The 21,539-nt window shown below is 42.6% G+C and overlaps 2 protein-coding genes across 2 annotated transcripts in view; one reads left to right on the forward strand and one right to left on the reverse strand.

Annotated features, from left to right (window-relative positions):
* Positions 1–20,539, forward strand: part of pigs (GAS2-like protein pickled eggs) — a 39,560-nt gene extending 19,021 nt beyond the window's left edge. The window contains exons 2-8 of the mRNA XM_089264702.1: positions 8,486–8,682; positions 9,860–9,978; positions 10,055–10,341; positions 13,472–13,579; positions 15,053–15,243; positions 16,925–17,520; positions 17,596–20,539. Coding sequence (XP_089120828.1) covers positions 8,486–8,682; positions 9,860–9,978; positions 10,055–10,341; positions 13,472–13,579; positions 15,053–15,243; positions 16,925–17,520; positions 17,596–18,857 — 2,760 coding nt within the window. The 3' untranslated portion in view covers positions 18,858–20,539. The remainder of the gene's footprint in view (positions 1–8,485; positions 8,683–9,859; positions 9,979–10,054; positions 10,342–13,471; positions 13,580–15,052; positions 15,244–16,924; positions 17,521–17,595) is intronic.
* LOC149090601 (uncharacterized) lies at positions 1,170–4,202 on the reverse strand. The gene has a single exon (XM_089264986.1). It carries the CDS (start codon positions 4,114–4,116, stop codon positions 1,654–1,656), a length of 2,463 nt encoding a protein of 820 aa, XP_089121112.1. The 5' UTR covers positions 4,117–4,202; the 3' UTR covers positions 1,170–1,653.
* Positions 20,540–21,539: the final 1,000 nt, after the last annotated feature.

The following is a 21,539-nucleotide window of genomic DNA, read 5'->3' on the forward strand; positions in this document are numbered from 1 at the left end:
TACAGCCAGAAGAGGCATACGTATGTATATATGTAGATTAGGAGAGTTATGAAATAGATCTATTTAAAGTGAAATAGAGAGAGTTATGAAATAGATCTATTTAAAGTGATGAGATTTCTAGAGAAAATTTTGTATTATACATTTTTATTTATTAATTATTCCCAGGATGTTTTTCAGAGGTTTGTAGCGTGTGTATGTATGTGTATGTGGGTGTTTGTATGTGTTGCGGTATTTCGTTCATCAATCAGTTGATTGACGTTCCAGCTTGCTGCAGTCTGAGGTTCCTTGTGTTCATTCCTGGGATCTCATAATATGTAGTTGAATCCAAGTTGTTCCATAACCAAAGCTTGCATTGGTTTCATATTTTTCGGTTATGATATGGTTTGATTCGATTTTTTGATTCAAGATTTTGTTAAGTTTAATTTATTATTTAGTTAAGTTTTCTGATATTCAGTCAAATTTTATTATTATTTTTTTGTTGACATTTATTATATTATTTAGAGTTAGGTTTTAGGTTGTTTAATAGTTGCATTAATTTGTTATTTTATGATAGTTTTATTTGGTTGTTGTGTTTAATATTTAGATACATTTTTAGACTATATAAGATTAGGTCAGTCTTTAGTTTACTTCATATCTGGATAATTCGTTAGTTTATATGGCATTCAATCAGTCTTTAGTTTGCCTAATGTTTAGAATTAGTTTTAGTTTATTTGACAATCAGTCATGTTTTTTTATTTAAATTTTGTTGTATTATTTTTGTATTTTATTTTATATTTTTATTATTATTTTTTTAAATTTTGCTTTGCATTATTGTTTTTAGATTTGTTTTTGTTTGTTTTATATATACAGATATGTTTCAGTTTATATTTTATTATTGTTTTTAGATTTGTTTTTGTTTGTTTTATATATAAAGATATGTTTCAGTTTATATGATGATCAGTTGTTTTTTTTTTTTTTTTTTTTCTTTTAATTTTTTATATATATTTTGTTGTTGTTTATTTTTGTATAGTTTTTTTTTTCTTTTTTATATTTTTTTTCAATTTTTTTTGTTTTTTTTTTTAAGTGTTTAGATAAGTTTAAATTTATATGACAATCAGTCAATTTTTTTTTTTTAATTTTTTTAAGTTTTTTTTATAATTTTTTTTTAATAATTTTTTTTTTGTGTTTTTATAATTTTTTTGTTTATTTTTTTGATTTTTTAATTTTTTTTTTTATTTTTATATATTTTTTTTAGAGATTAGTTATAGTTTGCTTGATGTTTAGATCAGTTTTAGTTTATATGACAATCAGTCAAGCTTTTTTTTTTTTTTAAATTTTTTTTAGACTAGTTTTAGCTTGTTTGATTTTGATTTTCATACAGTCGCATTGTTTGGTTTGCTTGAGCTGGTCTTCCCTGAGATCGACTTTCTTGAGTTGATATTTGTGTTGGTATTCAGTTAAGCTTTAGCTTGTATGATATCTGATATTTGACCAAGATATGCTCGATGTGTTGTTATTCGCGTACAGTTGTTGTACAGTGTGACTTCCTCGAGTCTGTGCAAAATGTGATTAGTTTTGAGTTTGTCTTATTCAGTTATGATCGATGTGTTGGGACTTCCGCGAGTCTGTGCAAAGTGTGAGTTAGTTTGAGAGTTTGCGTGAGGGGCAATTCTTCTATGGAGATGGCATGGTATCCTCCTCGTCAGCGTCGTTATCATCATCGTAATCCGAGACGGAGGCAAAGGACTCGCTATCAGAGTCCTCAGACTGCAGCTGTGGCTCCACGATCGAATAGCTTAGCTCGTTCTGCTCCTGCTGCTCCTGCAACTGGTGGGGCGTGGTATCCTCATTTGCCGACGATGTCATGGTGAAATCCAAGCGTGTGCTCTCCAAGAATCCCGATTCATTGACTGTGGTGGTCGATGTTGCAGTGCTTGGGGGCTCGTAGACAGAGGAGTCGTCGGTTTCGTTGTCGCTTAGCGTTACTACAACTTCCATGTCGGAGTCATTCATGGTGCCCATGTCGGTTTCAATGACATTGATCTTCTCCTCAACGGACCTCAGCTCCTCGTTCAGACTTCGGGCCTCGCGGCTGGTGCAGGGAAGCTCCAGGCGGCTTTGGATGCACACCATGCGCGTCTGCAGCAGATTGTGCGCCATTTGTCTACTCACTTTATAGTTGATCATGTTACTGGCATTACCGGTAGCGATCCTGGTCACGGCCCCGGCTTGAGCTGCGGCCCCATTCAGGCGCAGTGTGGCGCCAGTCTGCGGTATATCGGTGCGATGCGGCTCGGGCAACTGGGCAGCAGTCCCATCCATGTAGCCAGAGTCAAATGGTGAATCGTTGTTTGGCTTAGCGCGTTTGCCATCCAAGTGGTCAGCATTCTCGTCGGCGGGCTTCTTCTTCGCATTGAGCGACATGTGCTCCAGAGTGTCACTGAGCAAGGAGCTCGAGCCAACGGTTGCTGTGCTGCTCGGTGGCGGCTTTGGAGGGTCGGGAACGACCCGTATGCCGCCACACATATTCGCAAGCTTGCGACTCAGCTGAACACGCTCTGCATGCAGCCTCATGGCCAATCCGCTGCTGCATGGCGCCTCGAGACGCCTCTTGACAACGGCCAGACGACTGGTCACATAGCGCTTCGTATTCTTCCGTGATATACTATCGAATTCCGATTGAGTCATCTGGAACTTTGGCGAAGTAGGGACCAGTTGGGTCCTCATCTCAGCAAAGGTCTTCTTGACCCGGGCAAGGTGACCGCCATAAGCCAATGCCAAGTCCTGGGTCTCGGCCATAGATTCCTTGCGCTTTCTACTCTCAAGCAGTAGCCGACCGTAAGTCAAACCTGGAGGCCAAGGGCCATTAGCCAGCTTTTCCGACATAGCTTTGGCTTCTGCCTTACGCTCAGCCGCTTGCCGAATGCGTCGTTTACGCAGAGCTCGAGCTTGAAAACGAGCCCGAGCTTGGGCCCGAGCCTTAGCACGCTCTTGAGCACGCTCTTGAGCACGAACCCGAGACTGAGGAAGGGCATGAGCGTTAGCCAAGACCTGAATAGGCTGGGCGTGGTCATCGAAAGCTTGTCCTCCTCCAGTCAAATTAGTCGAGTCGAGAGCATTATTGGGACGTAATTCCAATGAGTCACTTGAATCGCTGCTAGAATCAGTTTCCGTATAATCACAGGTCGACGACGAGTCGATCGAGGACTCAGGCTTGGGTGCACCCGTAGCCTGGCCCTGGCTGCAGGTCTCCAATACGATGGGCGAGTTCAATAGTGGAGAACGGCCGCGTGGCACGGTGATAGTCAGGCCACCACCGAGTGGAGTGAGCTCGGGCCTCGGCCCAACTGCCGCCAGTTCCTCGTCATCCGACTCGGACGATGATGTATCAGAGAGTGACACGGTAATATTGGCCTCCTGGCGATCGTTTACATTGGGCTCACCTTGATCCATACCTTCAGTTTCTCCTTCAAATACTTCTGTCAATAGTTTTATGCTGCGTTCGATGGTATCGATTAATTCAAGCTCCAGGGAGTAATCGCGTTGGGTGTTCCTGTTTTGCGGCACGTCGGGCATCATCATAGGGGTGGAGGGGTTCATGGAATGATTGACAATATTGGTATTTGATATAGGATTTTGGTCATAGTACGGCTGAATATTAATCAATGATTGGCTCGGATTGTATACGGGGTTCCCATCCCTATTATTATGGCAAAAGCGTTTCGGCTCGGACAATTGCTCGCATGCCTTGCGTTTAATGGCCAAACGGGCGGCACCCAGTAAAGCCAGGAAACTTGAACGCCATGTCCTAGCGCGCATTTGACGTATAAGCGATTCGCGTGCGCAATACTTGACAAAACGTAAAATTAGTAGACCCATGTGTAGCTTCAAGTTGCGAGAGAGCAGATAGGCCGCCGGTATGCGAATGCAAAATTGCATGAAATAATCCATATACTGGTCAATCGGAAAATTTAGCTGGCGCAGCACCACAGCATTCTTGGAGACCTCATCGATGGCCATCAGCAGCGAGCTGATGGTCGGATACTTGTAGAAATTGACTATGGCGAGGCCAGCGCGAGAATTCGATTGATCGCTTGAAAATGCATACCGATTCTGGTCAGCGGTCGGCGGATTCATTTTAATTTATTTGAATGTATTCTTTTATCGTATTGAACCCGAAAAATCTACTTTGCAAAGCACACCGACAACTTAGACTGAATGGGGAAAATTTTTGATTTTTGACTTACTTGAGCACACGTACTGATGCGAACGGATTTTCTAACGAAAAGACAGGATGTGGCTTAGAGGAAGTAGGCTCGTTAATGTCAGCCGTCAAATAGTTTGAGTATCGATAGGTATGCAGCTTGTCGCCTAGGAATATTTTATGAAATTGTTCAACACTGATTCGTCGAATTGACAATAAGCCGCAACTTCTTGCAAGTGGATGTGGTTAAGAGTGTTGCAATTTCATGTAGCTGACTCGGCTTTTGCTCTAAAACGCCTTTACCGCACTTTCCAACACTACTTTTGCGCTGCGATAGTCCAAGTTTAGCTCTAGCATCGAAGTGTCTAGAAGGAAATGCAGTCGGATGCTCGATTATCGATAATTATGCAGCTTATCGCCTAGAAATTTTTTAATGACATTTTTCAACACTGCTTCGCCGAATTGACTATAAGCTGCAACTTTTCGCATGTGCTTATGGTTAAGAGTGCTGCAATTTCTTGTAGCTGTCTTAGCTTTTAATTTAACACGCCTTTGCCGCACTTTCCAACACTACGCTGGCGTTGCGATAGTCCAAGTTTAGCCCTAGAAGAGAAGCTCATCTCTAGCAAGAGCAGGACAGCAAATTTAGGACATAGCTGCACTCTTTCTTCTCTATCGCATAGTCAAGTGTCCCCCACATTGCCCAACACTGGCTTAATCAAATCATCAAACACTGGCACGTGCCGCGCCATGCCACAATTGATTGCCAGATGAGATGTCATAATAACAATTTCCATGTGCCTCGTGCCGAGGTTTTCGAAAGTGAAAATCTGACGTGGCTTGGCATAGGCAATACCAACAACAACAACAACAACAACAACAGCAGCAGCAATGCGCATGCACAACTCGTCGCATCTATTTGAATTTTGAATGTGGTTTTGTCTCCGGCTCAAGCCGAAACTCCAATGAGCTACCCTGGATGGGATTTGGCGATGCGCTGACTCAGCTTCAATATGCGCAGCAATAAATTTGAATTGTGCATCGCATTTGGCCAGCACAAGGCCAGATGCCCGTGGATGCCCGTAGATGCCCGTAGATGCCGTGGGTAGCGCAGCGCAGATGCAGACAGACCTATTTAACGCCTCGAGCCATCAAAATGCATCGTGGGCGTCGCTGTCTGTCTGTCCCTCTGTCCCACTGTCTCTCTGTCTGCTGGCTGGTGCCTCTTGCCTTTCGCATTCAATGATAAGAGCTGCGGCAGACGCCGGCACGAAGAAGAGACAGACACAGACTCCGGCAAGACGACTAGCGAATGCTCTCAGTTGAAAAATCCAGCGAGGTAGAGGCGAAGCCAAAGCCAAAGCCCAGAGAGAGGCTTACATATGTAATCATTGATATACTGCCAAGTTCTCAATTAAGCGAGGCTCAGACTAACATTGCAGCTTCTCATAGATCCCTTCGATGTTATTTATTCAAAGTGGTTCCCTATGGCGCAATCTAAGAGCGTTTCAGCTCATGCCGGACCGGAGGATTGTCCTCTGGGTGGTTCCTTGCAGTTAGAAGTCATATACTATATACTATATACTATATACTATATACTATATACTATATACTATATACTATATACTATATACTATATACTATATACGAGATACGAGAGACTAGAGACTATATACTATATACTATAGACTAGAGACGATAGACGATATACTATATACTATATACTATATACTATATACTATATACTATATACTATATACTATATACTATATACTATATACTATATACTATATACTATATACTATATACTATAGACTATAGACTATAGACTATATACTATAGACTACTAGATATACTATATACTATAGACTACTATATACTATATACTATAGACGATATACTATATACTATATACGATATACTATATACTATATACTATATACGATATACTAGATACTACTATATACTATATACTAGATACTATAGACTATAGACTATATACTATATACTATATACTATATACTATACTATATACTATATACTATATACGATATACTATATACTATATACTATATACTATATACTATATACTATATACTATATACTATATACTATATACTATACTATATACTATATACTATATACTATATACTATATACGATACTATATACTATATACTATATACTATATACTATATACTATATACTATATACTATATACTATATACTATATACTATATACTATATACTATATACTATATACTATATACTATACTATATACTATAAATACATACTAATACTATATACTATATACTATATACTATATACTATATACTATATACTATATACTATATACTATATACTATATACTATATACTATATACTATATACTAGATATATAGAATTGCTCATCGCAATTGCATTCAAATTGTTTGACTGTCTGACCACGCCCACAGCTATCGGCAGACGTCAGCAGCTGTCGTTGTTGGCCTTAAATGGACTTAGGGTATTATCTCTCTCTCCCTCTCTCTGTCTCTATAAATATATTCACATTTATGCATATATATAAATAATGAAACGGTGAAACAATAAACACCAAATAAAGCACTTTGAATGCAGTTTGCGGCGATAGCCATAAATAAAAAAAAAAAAAAATAAAGATTTAAGAAAAGCAAAAAAAAAAAAAAAAGATAATAATAAATAAATAATAAGCGAGAAAGAGAGATGGAAATATAGAAATGGTTAAAATATTAAATTATTACAAAGATGTGCATAAATGAATATGGAATGATGTATGTAAATGGAAATGGAATGGGAAACTGAATAGGAATGGGAAACGATAATGATAATGGGAATGGGAATGGAAATGGAAATGGAAATGCATGACACGTCGTTTCCATTTGCCGCCTTTCCTCGTGCTGCAGCAGCGCCTTCAAATTGCATCCCAACGATCGCAGCCAATCAGATTGCATTATATCATTTTATTTGGAGGCGACGCTGTGACATCAGCTCTAAGACTCAACTCAATGAATATGGATTGGGTTCAGGATATGAATATGATATGGCAAGCGACAGGCTGAAGGAGGCGTGGCAGAGAGCTCAGAGAGCATAGGCAATCCTTATATATTAATAATAATATATAATATAATATGGAATCCGTTTGTAACGACTCCGCTTATAGCGTCCGTACGGTTATAGCGTCTTCCGAGTATAACAACGGTCCCTTGAGCATAGCTCTAATCAGATTCTACTGTATATATAATATAGTTGATATATAATGTAATCTTGCTCATGTGACCTACATTCCACTATGATATTATTATACTCCCCAACTGCTTTTATATGGCATTATTCTTATTGGGTCCCTGAGTTGTATAGTGCTTAAATCCAAGAATCTGTTTTCAATACGGCTTGAGATCTTTGAGAGATTGGATGCCGTAATTTACGGCATGTAATGAACAGAAGTAGGCGTGGCAGGCTTCATATAACTAGGTTTATCATTTTGTCTATATCCATATAACTCTATCCCTATAATATTTGACCATATTCGGCTATAATCATTATATTTAGCCTTTATTTCTAGAGATATTACCGATATTTCCCCCATATTTCCCAGTCTTGCAAGGAATTCTACAATATTCCAGCTCCGCTAGTTCCGACTCGTCATGCTATCTGTCTAGGTTCTATACGCAACGCAGCTAGACTAATTAGTGGCCCAAAAGCATCTAGGCCCATTCACAAATTCAGTGCAGTCTCTCTCTCTCTGTCTCTGTTTACACAACTCTCCCTCCCCCTCTCTCCCTCTCTTTCTCTGTGTGTCTGCCCAAATGACTGATGAGTGACGAGTGTTTGCAATTGGAATTAGTTTGCCTCGCCGCAGCAAATATTTCATTTTCATTTTCATTTTTATTTTCATTTTCATTTGCTTTTCTAATTAATTATGCATAAGATTGCGGCGCCATCAATTCGAATGATGCAGCGCCTCTCCTGTGGAGGTATGGATGTCGCGCGTATACCCTGTACTTGGCGCAGGGGCGCGGCATGGGGTGTAGTCGGCTGGCCCCGTTGGCTAGCTGTGCGATCTGAAAAAAAAGAACAGAAACCAAAAAAAAAAATTCGCGAATTCTGCGCTAAATTCTTGAGACGCTTAAAAATAAACTTTTTGCTAGATTTTTGTCGCGCTTTAAAAAGCCAGAAAAAATAAATAGCGTAGTCGACTTTCACTTGGTTATCCCATTGTTGTTGTTGTTGTTGTTGTTGTTGTCTAATTTATTGTTGTTGCGCTCTTTAATTTGTTTTCAGCACGCAAATTACGTGCGACAAGCAGCCGAGGACTATTTGGCCCGCCGACAGGCGCGCAACAAATCAATGACACGCTCCATGACTTCCGGCTTGGCCGGGCCGATCCTCGCCCTGGGCAACGTCTACTATCTGCCCGCAGCCAAGAGCGGCACATTCTTCGCGCGCGACAATGTCTCCAATTTCATAACCTGGTGCAGGTGAGTCCATCTAAAATAGTTCAGATGCATTGTAGCTCTAAGTAAAAAAAAATATATATATATATATAAAAATAAATACATCAGTCTCTATGCAGAATATTGTGGGTCAGCGTTCAATCAGTGATCCTTCATGAGCATATATTTCATATTTCAAATCAATTGATCATTCAGAATGCTCAGTTTTCGGATGTTTCTAGTTTTATCAATCATTATCACCAGTTGCTGATCTTTAGGGAGCCAAGAGAACGATCGCTTAACTGCTCCTTGATCAGGGATCGTTTATTATTGTTAGCTGTGCACTAATCACCGTTACCAAATCTCACTTGACGCTGTTCATTGATCACTGATTATTGCCTATTTATATCTATTGATCGCCCTTTGATGTTCACCGATTGATCACTGTTACATGATCACGGATCACTGGCAACTGCAGCCAACTGGTATCTCACGCCTAACTAATCACTTCTAATTGATCACAGATCACTTCCAACAGCTACTGATCCATGATCACTGATCATTCGTAGGTAATTATCCAAACCTGGTCACAGTTAACATATCATTGATTTGCTACTTGAAATCACTGCTAAATATGCTGATCACTGATCTCTGATCACTTCCCAATGCTGACTGATCACTGAATAATCACTGTTAATTGAGCAATATGCCACTGATTATAGACAACTTCTCCGATATCTCTGATCACTCGTAGCTAATCATGCAACATTGATCATCCAACACTGATCACAGTTAACATAGCATCTGCTACTATAAATCACTGTTGAATATCAACTGTTAACTGATCACCGATCGCTGATCACTGCCCTTCCGAGTGATCACTGATTACTGCCTACTCCTGAATAATCACTGCTACTTGATCAACCTCTTCGTGATCACTGATCACTCGTAGCTAATCATCCAACATTGCTCATCCAACACTGATCACAGTTAACATAGCATTCGCTACTGTAAATCACTGCTAACTGTCAACTGTTAACTGATCACCGATCGCTGATCATTTATCGCTGATCACTGCCCTTTCGAGTGATCACTGCTACTTGATCAACTTCTCCGTGATCAGTGATCACTGCTCAACTGATCACAACTGATCACAGCCGATTGACCGTCGAGTCAATGGCCAGTGAAGCGCACTGCTCAAACGTCGTTTGTCATTTTGCAGAAAGAGCCTGAAGATCATCGAGTGCCTATTGTTCGAAACGGACGATCTGATCATGCGCAAGAACGAGAAGCATGTGATACTCTGCCTGCTGGAGGTGGCCAGACGTGGCGCCAAGTTTGGTAAGTCTCTGAAGAAACACGATCAATGCTGATCGCTAGATATATATACTATATGGGTGTTTATGTCAATCGATAGGCATGCTAGCGCCGATGCTGGTACAAATGGAGCGACAAATCGATCGCGAAATCGCGGCCGATAACAAAGCCAACGGCGTCGGCTGTGGCACACAGACAAACAACGGCTGCTCGGAGAGCGGCACTCAAACGGAGGCGCCACCTATTGGCGATGAGTGTGCGGCCAACGAGACGGATCTGTACGACAGCGATACAGAGAACGAGGATGAGAACGACAAGGATCCGATGCTGATGTACGGACCCCAGCCACAGATCATAACCAACGATCTGAAGAGCCTCGATGAGATGGTAAGTGCAGATCCAAATCCGCTAGCCCTAATTGGGGCTACTGTTTGCAGTCAGCCACCAACTGGCTTTTCCACACATTTCTCCTCAAAAACTCCTCTAGCCATAAGTGTGTGTGTGTGTGGGGGTTCAGTGGGTCTATGTTTTCTCTTTTATTTATTTATTTTTTTTTTTTAGTCGCCGCGGACCTCACGACTTTTTGTTATTGTTGTGTTTTCATAGCTACTCTTCTCATGTCCATTTTTAGCCACGGCTAAGTTTCCAGTTTCAAACTTGGGCAAAACAAATCAAAAGCAGCCAACAGCAGCACCAACAACAACAACAACAACAACAACAGCAACAACAAAGAAAAACTATGCGAGTTGTCGAAACAAATGCAATGGATAATTGCTTTCGACGATTTTGCCGAAAAACGTATATGTACGTTGCCTAGCCAGCTATCCAAAAAGAAATACATAATCTAGTACTTGCCCAGGCAAGTCGTGATCTCTGCTTCTCCCCAGAGCTCCAAGCTTGAGCTCCACCAGCTCCACATAATACTGCGGCGAAATTCTCCAAATAGCATATGTTCGCTGAGGCTTGGAGTTGCAAAATATCAATGGAAAGTTGTTCACAAGAAGCCAATCGATATTTATCGATTGATAGAAACATGCCAGATGGTCTCAAAGACCATATTTAATAAGTCGAAATATCTGTTCTAGGTATGAATATAGACAGGCCAACAATATTTTGTTAAAACTATTTGTATTACTATGCAATCGAAATTTATCGATTACTATATGCCAAGTCTTATAGTTAGGGGAGATCTAATAGCACCAGTATGAAATGCTGGATCAGACTTGAGCAAAGAAATATTAATTGATAGCTATATATAATTAATCGATATTTATCGATTGTTGAAAGCTGCTCTTATCAATAGGAAATTCAGTTTATATGTATTACCCTCATGCCCAGTCAAGTCTGCATACCATTTCTATTCACAAATTCAACTAATAAGTTTACAACTAAAAAGCGATAAATTTATCGATTATCTCGTCTACTAGAACAATATAGATATATAGTCGAATATTTAAATATAATTGGATTTATATTTCCCTATCTACACTCTACCACTCACCCTCTCTCAATGTGGTCCACTTATCGATATTTCCGCACTGATTGATTTATCGTTTATCGCTGGCAAAATATTCAAAGCATATCAATGCATCGATTGGTGCGACGCGATTGGCAACGCTTATGTCACGGCAGCTCAACATATTGTTAATTAATTTGACAAGATGTTCGAGGCGTTTCATTGCCGCCCCGTTCCATCCCGTTCCGTTTCGTATCGTTTCCATTTGGCTGCGCTTGCTGTGTGTGCTGCCCGGTGGCGCCAGCTGTGCCAACAGCAATTACAACAATCGCCAATTGCCAATGGTAATTGCAAGTGTGACTGCCAGCAACATGCGACGACAGCAACATGCAGCAACAGCAACATGCAACAAGGATTGAGGAGTCAGCCAGAGCAGGCCAGGCCAAGGCAAAAATATCGGAAAACTAATGAAAAGCCAAAGCCAAACATTTCCTCACGCCGCCAGCAAGCACTGACAACAATGCCTGCCTCGCTGCCTGCCTGCCTGGCTGCCTCGCTGAGTTGCCTCTCCTCTCGTCTCCTGCATCGACAGCTGCTCGATGGATGGATAAATCGTTGCGCATTTATTGGACGCAACATGGACATGAACGTGCTGCCAAAACATTGTCAGGCAAACACAACAGCAACAACAACATCCAGGTCTGCCCCGGCGGGCGGACATGCTCAATGGAACGAGCGCCTGTGTCGGATCTTGGCAGCGCGATCACTCAGCCAGCCAATCAATTTGTTTGCAGCAGCAACAACAGCAGCAGCAACAGCCACAGCCACAGCGGCAGCCAAATCAGCAAATAGCCTCAACAACTTGTCGAAAATCAAATGATGTGCCACCACGACAGCAGCAGCAGCAGCAGCAGCAGCAGCAGCAGCAGCAGCAGCAGCAGCAACAGCAGCAGCAACAGCAACAGCAGCAGCAGCAACAGCAACAGCAGCAGCAGCAAGAGCAGCAACAGCAGCAACTGTTGCAAACCAGCCACGAATCATTTGTCGCTGCCGTTTGGCACGTCCGCGTCGTCAACATTGTTGTTGTTGCTGCTGTTGCTGCTGCTGTTGCTGTTGTTGCTGTTGTTGTTGTTGTGGCTGCAATTTATGGCTTAGGCCAGGATCACAGCGCCAGCTAATCTTGCATGCGTCACAGTCACGCTGTGGCACTACCTCCACCCCGCTCCCATCTACCCCTTCGCCTTGGCCGTCTCCTGCTGGCCTGGTCGCCTTGTCAATTGCGAATCTCTGCGCCTGGCTGATCAGTTTGCTGGCTTATCGCCATTTGAGATTTATTGTGATGTCGTCTTGCCACAAGCTACGCCCAGACAAACCGTCCTACCAACCCCCCCCCCCCCCCCACCACCCCACCCCCTACCGTTTGCAGCTGTGGCACAGTTCCCGCAAAAGATACACACACACACACACACACACACACACAGCCAATACAGAAATCTATGAGCCTCAGCTAACTAGCGAAGTTCAAAGGTGCAAATGCGTTTTGTCTGTTTTGCCAGCCCTCCCTCCCCCTCCCCCTCCTCCTCCCAGCTTCTCCTGCCTCATCCTCCAGCAAGCTGATCTTTGCTTTTATGGCACTCGGACTCGTTGCCCTGTCAAAGGCAGGCAGCCCCACGAGCACAGTAGCCAGACGAAGCTCGCGCAGCTCCCTACAGACACGAGACGAGCCAGAGCCAGTTGCATTTTGGGGCCCAGCTCTGTTGGCCAGGCTCGGTCTGGGCCAGGTCTTTGTCGTTATTGTTGTTGTTGTTGCCGCTGCTGTGACTCTGGCTGTTCCGCTCATTTGTTTGATCATTTGTTCGGACAATGGCAGCGCGTGAATTTATGCAGTGAAAAGCGCAGTCCAAACAGTCGTTTGTCGTTTTTTGCCTCTCTTGAACTTATGCAATGGCCCAAGGGGTCAGCTCCCGTGCTCGACTCCCTCCACACACACACACACACACACACATACATACATACATCTATGCCTGCTTTACTGCAGTTGACACAAATTTTTCTTTACAGGTCAGAGATTTGGTGGAGAAGTGCACATGCCCCTCACAGTTTCCCATGGTGCGCGTCTCCGAGGGCAAATATCGCATCGGCGACACCAAAGTCCTCATCTTTGTGCGGGTAAGTTGAATCTGATGCTGATGGGAGTTTACACTAATCTTGGCTGGCACTAGAAAGCTGCTGCGCTTCGCTGGCATTTCAGCTCTTTTCCGGCTTAAATGGAAAACCTAAACATCAGTTACGGAATTTGAGTCTGGCTTTACTTTTAGACATAACTTTTCTCTCGCTTCAATTCTCTCATGGCTTAGATTCTAGCTGGAATTTTCGAGTGTAGAAATAAATATCTGAGATCTGTTTTAATTTCAAGCCAAACTTTTAGCTACATTTTTAGCTTTATTCCCTATAAGAGGGAATTACAATATTTGCATCTGGCTTTTTAGCTAGCCTCTAGACAAAACTTCTTTCTCGCTTCAATCATGGCTTAGATTCTAGCTGGAATTTTCGAGTGTAGAAATAAATATCTGAGATCTGTTTTAATTTCAAGCCAAACTTTTAAATAAATTTATAGCTTTATTCCTTTTAAGGGTGAGGGAATTACAATATTTTAATCTGGCTTTTTAGCTAGCTTCTAGAAAAAACTTCACTTTCGCTTCAACCATGGCTTCATCTACCTGGAATTTTTGTTCAACTTTTGAGTATAGAAATATATGACATCTGTTTTAATTTCAAGTCAAATTTTTAGCTTTTTTCCTTTTAAAGGTGAGGGAAATTTTTAACTAAAGTTTCGTTCCTTACGAACATTCTTGCTTATATTTTAAAGGAGATTTCGTATATAAACCAATTACGCTGAAAGTATAGCTTTACTTTCACTGGCCCTTCATTTAAGCTTACGTATAAAATTCCAGCTCTTCAGCTTCGAGTTCTAGCTAAAGCGTTTGCCCAACTTAACACGTAGCTTTCACTCGAGCTTTTATATAATTAGTAATTATTGAGCTTTTCGCTAAACTTGCCTTTAAGCTTTCTGCTAATTTTACATTTTTATCGCTAAATGGAACTCTGCAATCATTTCATTCAATTTATTCGCGGATCTCTATCAAAAGCCGATACATAGATATACATATATCTTCCTGTTCTGTCTGTCTTTCAGTCTGTCTATGATTTTACTTGACTGACGATCCTTTAGTCTGTCCATCTGCCAGTCAGTCGAACTTTCCGTGCTTAACTCTGTCCGTCCTCTCTTCAGTCTGGCTGTCTATCTGTCCTTCACTCTGACCGTCCTTCAGTCTGTCCGCCCCCCATTCAATCTATCAATATATTCAATCTGTTTATCTATCCTGTAGTCAGTCCATCCTTTACTGTCCTCTGCCCGTTCTTTATTCTATCTCTCCGCCCTCTTCTATGCCACCCTATTCATCTGCCTATTCTATAACTTAATAGATATCTTTATTGTCAATTGTCAAATTCGATATAAATTCCGATAATCATACATATATATATCGATAGGCATTTTTAAGAGATTATACACATATCCCCATATTGAGAGCAATCAGCTTCTTCTGCCCTGGATCTCACCTTGACATTTTCTATTTGCAGATCTTGCGCTCGCACGTGATGGTCCGCGTGGGCGGAGGCTGGGACACGCTCTCCCATTATCTGGACAAGCACGATCCCTGCCGGTGTCGGGCCCAGCATCGCAGCTCGCTGCAGGCGCGTCTGATGATCCGCAACACGAGCAATTCCGGCAATGGCATTGAGCTGCACAAGGCGCATGTGATATACGAACGGTGAGTGACCCGCTCACTAGCAGGTTAATAACTAGCCCAGACACCCCCCTACCCCCCTACCCCCTATCCACCCGACCCTCCACATTAGCCACACGATGGGGCTGGATGCATTAAGTTGTTATCGCCCCGCTAATTGCATGCATAAAGCCGGATAATGACGGTGCGAGTGCGTTGCGAGCTCCAGAAGCAGGCGCACACAGAATCCGCAACGAGTCGCGCCAAGTGGCCCATTAACAAGCTCCATTAAAGACACACTCGCAGCCAGCTCAGGCTAAAGCGAGGCGTTGCTGTGAATAGTCGTCAAATGCATTCGAAACGAATTCATTCATGAATTAACGCGCTCATTCAGCAGATGCCTCCTGCCTGCTGCCTGCTGCTCTCCGCTCAGAGTCTCCTTTTTGGAGTGTGTGCAGCTATCTGGTGTTAGCAGGCCCAAACAATTTTTAGCTTGTTTTCAGCTTGAAGCGCAGCCAACTTAACAAGCTCAAAGCATTTGATTAACCAGAAATTCCATATGAATATCGACCTTCTTCTGTATACTAGATGAACGTAATTCCCATTAATACTAGCTATATTCTATGGCACATGTCTGACCCATTACAAGTCCGTTATAACGCGACTTTGTTTATTATTGCACTCTGGAGAGATAAGAGCTGTGTGTTGTCTGCACCCTAGTCCCTATCAATGTGAACCAGACACCATAAAGCGTAAATAGACTCAGCCGGTCTCTTTGAGGTCTGCCAGAGCAACTATATATACATATATATAGTACATTAGGAAACTATAGAGGACATAGTTTTTGGGAGTAATACTTTCTGATGAGTCATGCCACAACACATTCAACTTTAATTTTGAAATATACCCATTTTATGTCGGGAAATACCTTTTGTGGTTTTCTTTTTCGTTTAACAATTGATATACGAGTATATAGAACATTGTCGTTGGATCATTCCTATAACTAATCAGTGTTCTGATGTGGGCAATTACAGTTATTTATTTATAGACTTGTAAGTTCTATTGGAAAGCGATAAGATATCGAAACGCCGAAGTAAATCTATTATGAAATAAAAAATAACAATGCATACCGGGGTAAACAACTAGAAAAGCCAATAAAAAACAAATGTGCTCTAGCGACTGCTTAATACTCTCTCCACATTTTATTACAAAATAAAAATTTTACTGTGAGGGCTCTGAACTCTGATGTAAAGGCGAAAATCGCTTATGATTTTATACCGATACTAATATAGTTTGGAAACGATGCGTCACACCCACTTGAGTAAATTTTATATGATCTGTGAGGTAACTGTGGAAAAAGTATACACTATAGACTATATATAGACCCTAGAGCAAATCAATGGGGGTTTACGCTGTTAGCTGGTAGGCAGTAAAACTGTAGAAGATAAATGTATATATGTATATATAGATTATAATACATAGATTATTTTTTAAATTGATATACATACAGTTATAGATTAAAGAATGTATATACATATAACGGAACTTATATCACCCATTGCTTTATTTATTATACCATATTTTCTATTAGAGCTATACGATATGATACATTGAATAAACATATATAGGAAATTTAAAAAACATCCAAATCTTTGAATTAACGGACATCTTGTATCCGTTAAACTTTTGCCTATCGATTACTTATGACATTATCGATGTTTTGCAGCTCACCACCAGCAGCTCGACGCGTGTTATCGAACGGTGCAACTGGTTCCGGTTCCGGTTCCGGTGCCGTTTCACCAGCCGCTGCCGCACCTGGCGGCACCTCACCCAATGCCAGCCTAGCATCCAATGGCGCCAGCGCCGTCGCCGCCGCCGTGAAGCATCGCAGTCGCAGCCCGACGCCACAGCGCAAGTTCTTGAACCAGACAAACGGATTGGCCCAGACCGTGGAGCCGTTGCCGCAGGGCTCGCCCTACCTGGCGCGACGCTCCATGTCGCCCAGCCAGCGGCGCATCAACGATATGCGCAAGAAGCAGAGCTCGCTGGACGGCTACAGCAGCGGACCGAAGTCGCTGCCCGCTGGCTCGGGCGCCGGAGGCTCCGATGGGCAGGAGGAGTCCGCGTCATCGTCGTCGTCGTCGGCGGCAACAGTCGCCGCCATCGCCCAGCCCGAGCAGAGCAACAAGTTCGAGAACATCAGCGACAATGGCAGCGAGATCAGCGACGAGGGCTACCGCAGCTTGGGCGTCATCCAGTCGAATGCACAGAAGCGCGAGTCCCTGCACAGTCAGGCCTCCATCGAGGACGCTGAAACGAATGGTGAGTACCGATGGCAGCTCGTGGAGATCTCTCTGATCAGCGTAGACGACTTGAATTTGTTCCTCTCCTCGACAGCGCGTCTCGATCAAACGTCAAGCGACTCGCAGAGCTCGCCCACGGATGAGCACGAACAGGAGCACGAACGGGAGCGGGAGCGGGAGCAGGAGCAGGAGCAGGAGCCAGTGCCAGAGGTGGAACTCAAGACGAATTGTGTGCAGGAAGCAGAGCCGTCGCCAGACTACTCCATCTGCGAACTGGACGGACCCCAATCGCTGCCCGCTGTGCTGCCCTGGCGCAAGACCGCCGGCGTCAGCAAGTTCGAGCAGTCCGGCGTCTTCATAACGGATGATGAGATTACAGTGACCACAGCCCCAGCAGAGGCGGTGCCAGTGGCAGTGCCAGTGGCAGTGGCAGCGAAGCAGGCAGAGGCAGGCGGCAGCAAGGCGTCGCCGGCAGCTGGTCTCAGCAAGATACCGCGCTCGCCCCTCGCCAGCCGTCGGCGCCGCAGCAGCATCGACAACAGCACCTGCGGCAGCAGCAACGGCGGCAGCCTGCAGGACTTGCACAGCATCAACCGGAAGCAGCCCGTCTATCGGTCGGTGCGTCGCCCGCCGGCCACGCCCAGGCCGAAGGCCTCGCAGCTGCCGCTGGTGCGCGACGTGACCAACACGTGGAGCGGACGCAGTGCACCCCAGAGCGGCGGCGCCGCCAGCAAGAAGCGGCCCACCATCAATCCGGACACATTTGCGCCGCCCACTGGCGCCGCCGCTGCGACATCCACGTCGCCGTCGCCGTCGCCCTTCGAGCGCGGCAGCAAGACGCGCCACTCGCAGATCCTCTACGACAGCAACGGTCGGCGGGTGCGCGGCGGCTGCAGCAGCTCGCTGACGACGTCGCCCGTGAAGAACCACGCCGCCTCGCCGCTGGCCCAGCAGCTGCTCGAGGCGGCGAGCAGTGCCAAGAACGATGCACAGATTCTGGAGAAGATGAAGTCGCTGCTCTATCGCTATGCCGCCGGCAATCAACAGAAGCAACAGCCACAGCAGCAGCAACAGCAACAGCAGCAGCAGCAGCAACGGTCGGGCAATGGCAAGAAGACGCCCGTCTACGAGGACTTCACATCGGCCTGGGTGCACAGCAACGGCAATTTGGAGCGCTCCGAGAGCTGCTCACCGCCGGCCAAGGCGCGCTCCAAGCGCAGCTCGGCCGCCTCCTCCTGCGGCAGCAACAATTCAGCTGGAGTTGCTGGCGCTGCTGCTGCAGTCATATCGCCACGCAGGGAGCGCGGCCTGTCCAAGATTCCGGCACCAGTGCGTCAGCACACGGAGCTTTATTAACGGCGCGCCAAGGCGCAAGCCAGGCACAGCCCGATCACAGTGAAGCCCGGGCGAACTAGACCATAACTAAGCTAAAGGAATTGTCCGTCTATATGTCTGGGTGGTTTGTTAGATTGTAGCGAACGCAGCCGTTCCAATCGACCTCAGCAAGCTAACAACTCGTCTCTCTCCACACACATACATATATATATATATATAGAGATACATATGTAGATGTAAACAAGAATACAGGAATCGGAAAAGATCGGAAAAGAAATCAATATAAACTGCAACTGCCTCATTAGATCCCCAGGAACTCGGCCAATCCATGCACCAGTGCCAGCAGCAATCATATTCCAGAGAAATCCTTAAGCCAGCCAAGTCTACTCCGCGTGCTCGCGCTGAACGCTCTCTGCTCTACGCTAAACTCTTACGCTTAACTCTTATCACGTCAGCTGCTTCGTCTCTTCACGACTAACGCGTAGAGGCGGTGCCCAAGAGCTGTACTGCAGCCATGCTTCCATTAGCCTCAGCTAAGCTCTCCTGGAGAGTGAATCACTCGCTACTCGTTACACCTCTATCTAGCGAGTAACCAATAAAGCTTAGCTCCCTTAAAGAAGTCAATGACTTACTCCTTCTACTCGCTCGTCTAGCGAGTACCCCACTCGCCACTCGCCACTCGCTACTCGCCACTCGCTACTCGTCGTGATTGACTGCGGCCTGCGCCTGTGCCCTGCGATGCGTCGAGAACCAAACATTTACAATCCAAAATTGAGACTTTCAAACTACAATTTTAACGTTTCCTCTTCTATATACGGATATACATACATATATACGGATTTTTTTCGAATAGAACCTAAAGATAAGATAGTTGGTTTTTTTTTGGCATACAAATTCTAATGGAACTCTGATGCATTGCTCTCGTGATAGATCTTAGAAGCAAAAACAAAGAAAATACAAAAAAAATATATATATTAAAAAAAAAACATAGAAAGCGCATAATTTTCTAGAAGTTTTACGATTAGTGTACGCATACACAAACACACACCCACACTCATGGCATGCTGGAAGAAAGAGAGAGAAACAATTTGTAAATAGAAAAAATAATGAGAAAGGAAAGAAGTTTCGCCTAATTAATTGGGTTTATGTAATAAAAGGTAACTAATTAGGACTGATTGTAGAACATGCATCTGTGTATATGTATGTGTATGTGCATGTGCATGTGTGTGAGTGTGTGTGTTCATACATGTATGCGTACTTAATTATTTCCAGCATAGCCTTAAAAAGAAAATGGAAAATTTATTTTTATACGCAAGCCATCAAAGTGAAAAACGAGGGAATAAAATGAGAAAATTTTAAACAAAAACAAAATTACGATTTTACACGGCGACGTAAAGGTATACAAAACATAAGAAAGGAACAGACCTAAACAAACTCAAAAATCATAATTACAAGCAACAATAATAATAGTTAAAATAAGCACAGTTGAGCATTAGTTAGGATTGTTAGAGCAGCTGTCGAAGAACTTCATGAATGAATTTTGGTGCTTTACATAGGTCAGGCAAAAACCGAAGATAATTTCCATATTATGCCCCCAAATCGGAACTATATATAGTACTTATATAAAGGTCACAAAAAGTTTTCGAATTTTAAGTGTAATGCTTCTTATACTATATATAATCCCCATATATCTACAAGAAAAACAACACATAAGCAAACCCATAACCGAACTATGTAAAAGCCTAATATATATTTATATATATATATTTCATTTGACCACAAAACATTAGCATAATTTTAAATATATATGTAATTTTTTTTTTTTTTTTTTTTTTTTTTGCTTTTTGTAATAGCAAAGTTTAGTACGTCGTACCTTTATAATGCAGCATATATAAATATATAGCATATATATATATATAATTTCAAGTCAAGTTTCTGTTAAACAAAATGTATCCAAGGCAAACAAACAACATTAATATGTATGCGATTATTCTCTGCTATATCTAAGAGCCTAAGCTCCTAACTATATAAATATATATATTCAATATATACAACAAAAACAAGAATAAGAAAAGGAAAACAACATATGTAGATCAAATCGAAACAATAATACGACAAATTTCATTTCAGCAAAATGACAATTTAATTGTTTACACAACACGCACATAAGATGATAATCTATCTGACAGATACTTTTGCATATGTTGCTGTGTTGACCCAAAGGCAATTTCTTCTTTTCCTCGAGCTCTATTTCAATTCTTGTTTTTGGAAATTGATGTAATGCAACACATATACATATATATATGAAAATGTATTTTAAATACAATTAATTATTATTAAATCATTTAAAAGCAAACTAACTATTACAAATAGATAACGAGAAAAATATCTGTGTGTGTAAAACCACAATATATTGATTTTAATCACGAGAATTTAATAAATATATAAATAAAGTCTAAACGATAAAAGAAAACGAAAAACGCACACAATTTCGAGTTTTATTACACACACTCAATCTGGACGTCAAGACCTAGCAAAGCAAATTAACTGCAGGAAATAGTCTGACAGGCAAAATATTGCTTAATTATAGAAGTGGAGCTGATATAGAAACGAACTCGTTGCGACGTATGCAGATACGTACGCATTGTGCTCACCTGTCGTCAAGGTAAATTAGCATGTGCATCTGCAACTAATTAACAATAA

The sequence above is a fragment of the Drosophila navojoa genome, chromosome X (genome assembly GCF_054131105.1).
Source record: "Drosophila navojoa isolate 15081-1374.11 chromosome X, UAZ_NAV_1.0, whole genome shotgun sequence".
NCBI classification, from domain to species: domain Eukaryota; kingdom Metazoa; phylum Arthropoda; class Insecta; order Diptera; family Drosophilidae; genus Drosophila; species Drosophila navojoa.

Bases quoted from the DNA above. Each gene is read 5' to 3' on its own strand.
- LOC149090601 (XM_089264986.1), bottom strand. From the start codon at position 4,116: ATGAATCCGCCGACCGCTGACCAGAATCGGTATGCATTTTCAAGCGAT.